We start from the raw sequence: 6,549 nt of genomic DNA on the forward strand, positions 1-6,549 counted from the left end.
CACCACCACCACCACCACCACCATCATTACTACCACCACCATCCCCACCACCACCCCTACCACCATCACCACCACCACCACCACCATCATCACCACCACCACCATCATCACTACCACCACCACCACCATCATCACCACCACCACCACCATCATCACCACCACCACCACCACCATCATCACTACCACCACTACCACCATCATCACCACCACCACCACCCCCACCATCATCACCGCCACCATCATTACTACCACCACCATCATCACTACCACCACCACCATCATCACCACCACCACCACCACCATCATTACTACCACCACCACCCCTACCACCATCACCACCACCACCACCACCATCATCACTACCCCCACCACCACCATCATCACCACCACCACCACCATCATCACCACCACCACCACCATCATCACTACCACCACTACCACCATCATCACCACCACCACCACCACCACCCTCACCACCACCCTCACCACCACCACAAACACCACAGACACCACCCCCACCACCCCCACCATCACCACCACCACCACCATCATTACTACCACCACCATCATTACTACCACCACCATCATCACTACCACCACCACCACCACCACCCCACCATCATCACCACCACCACCACCATCATCACTACCACCACTACCACCATCATCACCACCACCACCACCACCACCACCACCATCATCACTACCACCACCACCACCATCATCACCACCACCATCATCACCACCACCACCATCATCACTACCACCACCACCACTACCCCACCACCACCACCATCACTACCACCACCACCACCACCACCCCATCACCTTTCCTCTCCTCTTTTTAGCGTCTTCCCTTCTCTGGGATGGAGCTAGGTGAAAGTTGTCACGTTAAAGGAAGAAGTGGGTTAACATTAAACACGGACGGCTGAGATTCAGTGTGTGTGTGTGTGTTTGTGTGTGTTATTCAGCCAGTCATCTGCATAGAGGGATCATACCAGACCAGAGCTGATTCTGACTGAGCTGTGGAGTCAAAGTAGTCCAGACACTCCAGGGTTAACACCAAGCACAATCAGCTGGCCTGAGAGTCACTGTGTGGGAGAATATTCAGCCATCCGTGTCTATCTGCATAGAGAGACCATAGTAGGACAGGCGCACACACACACACACATACAAGCACACACATACACACACCCACAAGCACACACACACACACATCACTGCTATGGTGGTGAAGTCAAAGTAGTTCAAAGACACTCCCGGGCAATTCAGGCCCATATTTTAGGTTAAGTGATGCTATTAAGTATGTGAAGAACAGGGCTGGGGCTTACATAACATCCACTGGTTAAAACACATTAAAGTTGATGAGATGGAAGTGTCTGAGGCCCAGGGATGTAGGCTACATGCTCTCTGAGGGCTGTTGAGTTCAGGCTAGTTAGTGGGAGATTCACATCTCACTGCTAAGCAGGACACAGACAGACACAGAACCATCCCAGGTCAGACTTCAAACCCCAGTCAAGACTGCTTGACGGTTGACCTCTAAAACCATGTAGTTACTTTGAAATGGCTCTCCAGTTCTACTAACCTATAGGGAGGGGGAGATATGATGATGTGTACCACCATGCTCTCAACATGTGATAGCTATTAAGACGCCATAACCCATCATGTAGCCTTACGTCACCCTGTCATATGGTCAACGTTTGAAGATCATCCAAAACAACACATTCCACATCCGTCTATTCCCTCCAAGGCCTTGAATTGCAACATATCAGAGGTATTGAAAGATAAGTAGATTCCATTGTTCAGGGGAAAAGTCACTAGTACAGAAAATATTCAGAAGCCACATTTCATTTGAGATTTCCTCAGGAAGAGTTAATACTGTCTGATGTACACGCCTTCTGTTTTGGCACTCAGACCCTCTTCCCAAACCCTACAGGCAAGGACTTCACCAAACGGTGCTTAGGGCTGAGTCTCGACTACAAGTCAGAACCCACAACCCCAAACTCATGCATACCACACTCACTCTCGAACAGTAATGTTTTCACATCACTAGCAGTAACAGAGGCTAAAAATGGAAGTGAGGAATCCAATAAAATTATTAATGACAGGAATTTGATATGCTCCTGCCTTTAAAAAAAAAAATCTAGTCTGAAATCTATAAATTACCCACAGGAGAAAAGATGCATCCCAAATGGCACCCTATTCCCTTTATAGTGCACTACTTTGGACCAGAGCCCTGACACTTTAAAGGGAGTAGGGAGTTATTTGAGATGCTGCCAAGCTGTCTGAACTTTATTCAGATTTCAGAGGGCCACCCAGAGGCTGGAGCATGGTGAGGGGGAGAGGAATATTACATATATATTGGGTTTATGCTTCATTACATTTCATATTAGTTCCCTTGAATATTCCCCCAGCTGTGGTTGCAATATTTTTTTAAATGAAAGTTTAGCATAGAAATGACTTGTTGGGTATGGACAGGCATAGACTTAGGATGAATCAGTTTATGAGAATTGTTAATGACAAGTGAACCTGTTCTATCAGATAAAATTATCATTATCCTACGATAGCTTGGCAAGAGTTTGTCCAGTACTGGCATCTAAAGAGAGACAGACTAGTGTTAACATGTTTTACTCAGTTACTGTACCTTCAAGTAGGTTTTAATTCACTTGTTCATCTGATAAACAACTCATGAGGTGCCATCCCCCTCTAGTGGCAATGCTGTGCAAGCGGAGGATCTTCTACGTTCACACAACTCAATTCACTTCATCATTCAATGTGATTCTACCTCCAATCCACCGTGAAGAATTAACAAAGCATTTTTTTATTAACGACATGACTGCCACATCAGGCAACGAATCGGCAAACTGATCACAATACTGTGGCAGTATCCTACATGTACACAAGAGGCCATACTGTGTACACAACACAATACTAATTACAATACTGTCCACACAGTAGTACATACAGAATCTGAGACTAACTCCAGTCTAAGGGTCACATTTCATGACCTCTCTGAGGCAGACGGTGGCGTAGCAGGAAGAGTCCAGGTCAAAGTTCAACGTCAAGCTGGGTGTGTCTGTGTCGGGGTACTGCACCGCTGACTTCCCCTCTCCATTCCCCTGCACGCTCTCCCCTCCTTTCTGCCTCTCCAGACCTGCAGGCCTAGTTGTGTCTGCGCCAGGGTGCTGTGGTACCGCTCCACTAGCCTGTGGGGACTTTCCATTACTCTCCTGTTGCCTCTCCCCAGCTCTCTGGCCCTGCTCCAGCCTATAGGTGAGGTTACGTGGGATGGCCAGTAGGGGGCGGTAGCAGCCAGGGAGGTTCAGTTTGAGAGGAGTGACTCTGAAACGACAGCTCTGTAGTCCGTCCCTCGCCAGTCTCTCCTGGTACCATCCCCCTACAGGGTTCTCTGGGTACTTCACACTGCTGCCAAGCATGGGAAGAACCACCTGATGGAAGAACACAGCAGAAGTTAACAATTAATTAAATAGAATAATATTACATTTGATTTGTGTAGTGCTTTGTTTTGTGGATGTAGGTTTCACAGGGCTTGGTATTTAAACTTGGCGACGTACTCAGACAACACACCCATGTTTGCTTGTAGATTAATAGTTAGAATGGTACAAGGTACTGTAGAACAGGGGAGTGGACAGGTGTGTGTGTGTGTGTGTGTGTGTACATACCTGTCCTAGTGAGTAGACTTCCTCCTCCTCCTCTGCAGCCGTAACAACATGAATCTGGGAGAGTAGAGAGGGCAAAGGTCCATCTCAGTACCATCTTTATGACTGGTTCAATCTCAGTGAGAGAGTATCACTGGGTGTCATACTCAACGATAGAGCCTAGTGGCTAACTCTCTAGCTCCGATTGAAAATGATTTTCACAAGTGACTTTGACTCTGTTATTAAGTCACCCTGTAACTGAACTACCTGAGGTAAGCTGGGTTCTCCCATCTCTATCCCCTCCTCTCCCCTCTGCTTCCAGACCAGATCTCCCTGCCTGGCCCTGTGGCCCAGCATGGTCAGCCTGTGTGCAGCCGCCTCGTTCCAGACCCGGCTGAAATCAAATCAATCTTTATTGATATAGTATACTTCAAACAAATTGAGTGAAGAGGAAGAAGGAAATGAAAATGAAAGATATAACCATAAAGAATGAATAAGGATTCAGAAGAATTAATTAACCAATAAAACAGATGATATAAATTCCCCACCTACAGTACGCGTGGGGGTAGAAGACCCTCATCCCATGGGGCAGGCTGAGCCAGGCACGGGTACAGCCCTCTGGGCCCGTCCCATAGCGGTGTAGGGCCCTCAGCATCAGCCTCTCTCTGGCCTTGGACATGGGCATCAGAGACAGGGCCTCCTTAGCATTATCTGAGGAGATGAGGGAGGAGAGGGGTGGAGGAACAGGGTTAGAATGGAGCAGGGTAGAGTAGAATAGCGTAGAGTATAAAATAAAATAAATGTATTGTTCATCTGAAAAAGGTTGGGTCCATAAAAACAGAGAACATGGTAAACAGGAAATGATGACTAGTGTAAACAGGAATTTCTCACCAGTCTGGAGGAAGTGTCTCTTGGCAACGCTCTGAGGGTCATCACCCTCTTCTGGTGTGAAGAACAGATGGACAGCTGCCACCTGAGACACATGAAACACAACCCACACCACAAGTCAGACAGAACAAATATAAAACACTGACATCCACTGTTTCAGTTTCTTGTAATATAGAACACAGAAGATGTACCATTTCCTCTTTGAGCAGGGCCAGTCCGACGCTGTCAGATTGAACACTCTGTCCAGTCCCAAACCTCTGAGGTCCATAGTAGTTCACAAACCCCCTGACCTGAAAGGATTGACATGTAATATCTACTCACTACAGATCAGAGAACGACACTCCTCCATTACTCACAGTGCAGTGGAAATGACTATCAAATGACTATCAAAGATGCACCGAGCAATCTACATTTGTATCCAAATTTGTGTCTGGGGGCCAACAGGGTCTGGTGTGCATGCTTTCGATTCAGCCAATCATGCTCTTGGTGATTAGGTTGATTAGTTAAATTGAGTGTTTCAGTGCTGGGCTGGACAAAACCCTGCACACCCTGTATCTCTCCAGGACCAGGGTTGAATGGAGACCACAGAATAAAAAAGGTTCCATCTCTAGGAGTGTCTCACCTTGACGTTCTCCACAGCCTCCTGCACCAGTGAGTCCAGCTCCATCAGTGTGTCATGACCCTGGTGTGGTCTGAGATCCCGTACCACCAGGTCAAAGTGGTTCCCCTGGAGTCTACCCAGATGAAGAGGCTCAGGGACGGAGCGGACGGAGGAGAGGACCATCCCCCTCTTCTCAAACTCACTGGCCTTCTCTCTCAGCCTGACAACACACATCCCTCCCATCAGCACTAGTCTGACCGGTCCCCATAATGAGGACAGGATATGCATCAGTGGACAGTGAACTCACTGGGCTAGCATTTTAGAAATGCATGAATGTGGTGGTGTTGGATGAGTTGAGTTTTCCCCCAATAGAATGTAGCACTTTGTGAATATCCATCATCATCATCATCATTATCATCAAACCATAGCCAAGGATAGCCTGGTGGTCCAGTCTGTTAGTGCTTTAGTCAACTCTCTGTTTGTTGTCTAGGGGAGTTGGCCACAGCGCATAGGCTAAGCCAAGGACTTTGAATGGAAACAGCAACTCATTCTATCTAACAACTGTACTGTATCTACCGTTGTGGTGAGATCTTCTTGACCACCATGGACTGGTAGGTGACGGCCCTCTTGTCCTTGATGCCAGCGTAGGTGAAGTCAGAGGGCAGCACCCCCAGGACAGCTGCCATGTAGCTGGTAGCCTCCAGAGTCTCCAGGTTCTCCTTCCTCAGAGTGAACGCTGCAGGGGGAGGAAACCCATGCCAATATTATCCACACTAACTTCCTAGAATACATGCCCAACACATTGCTTAATTCTAAGTAGTATACAAGTATGGCCATGGGAATAGAGTGTTATGAGTGGGATGAGGTTGGCCTTGGACATTGATTTAAGGTCAGTTTTGTGGTGTCCATGTTCAGGTAAATCAAAGGATACGTTTATTTGTCACGTACACAGTTTAAAGCAGGTATAAACAGTGCAGCGAAATGCTTACTTGTAATGCTTACTTGAGCTAATAACATTCTTCTTGCTGTACATACAGTATCATAAGAGCAAAACATATCAAGTAGGAGAGAGAAGTAGGAGAGAAACGTAGTCCATGAAGTTCTCTATAGAGCTCTCACCTGTATAGACCTCTTCCCCTTTACTATCATCAGCCATCCTCTTCCTGGGTTTCCCTTTTCCTCTCAACCTCACCGTAATGGCTGTAGTCTTCTGCTGCTGGTCACTGAAGCTCTTGGTCTCCACCAGTTTACCAAACCGTCTACTGAGGAAGTGGTGCACTGCCGTCCTGTGCTCCTTACTGTCGTCACCCCTGAACGTGTACACAGAGTTAGGCATCTTGGTGTCGATGAACCTGAAAAAGTCTTCGGCCTCCTCCTCTGAGACCAAACCTGACAGAAGCT

General features: G+C 47.4%; 1 protein-coding gene across 1 annotated transcript in view; it reads right to left on the reverse strand.

The window, feature by feature from the left end:
* Positions 1 to 2,800: 2,800 nt before the first annotated feature.
* LOC311125875 (pseudouridylate synthase PUS7L-like) overlaps positions 2,801 to 6,549 on the reverse strand; it is a 4,820-nt gene continuing 1,071 nt past the window's right edge. Inside the window, exons 2-10 of the mRNA XM_084199902.1 lie at positions 6,268 to 6,549; positions 5,725 to 5,884; positions 5,170 to 5,368; positions 4,739 to 4,837; positions 4,551 to 4,632; positions 4,208 to 4,370; positions 3,927 to 4,053; positions 3,684 to 3,737; positions 2,801 to 3,449 (exon numbers count right to left, since the gene is read on the reverse strand). The exon at positions 6,268 to 6,549 is cut by the window's right edge and continues 649 nt beyond it. Coding sequence (XP_084056028.1) covers positions 2,988 to 3,449; positions 3,684 to 3,737; positions 3,927 to 4,053; positions 4,208 to 4,370; positions 4,551 to 4,632; positions 4,739 to 4,837; positions 5,170 to 5,368; positions 5,725 to 5,884; positions 6,268 to 6,549 — 1,628 coding nt within the window. The 3' untranslated portion in view covers positions 2,801 to 2,987. The remainder of the gene's footprint in view (positions 3,450 to 3,683; positions 3,738 to 3,926; positions 4,054 to 4,207; positions 4,371 to 4,550; positions 4,633 to 4,738; positions 4,838 to 5,169; positions 5,369 to 5,724; positions 5,885 to 6,267) is intronic.

The sequence above is a fragment of the Coregonus lavaretus genome (assembly GCF_964263955.1).
Source record: "Coregonus lavaretus genome assembly, contig: HAP1_SCAFFOLD_6742, whole genome shotgun sequence".
Lineage (NCBI taxonomy): Eukaryota > Metazoa > Chordata > Actinopteri > Salmoniformes > Salmonidae > Coregonus > Coregonus lavaretus.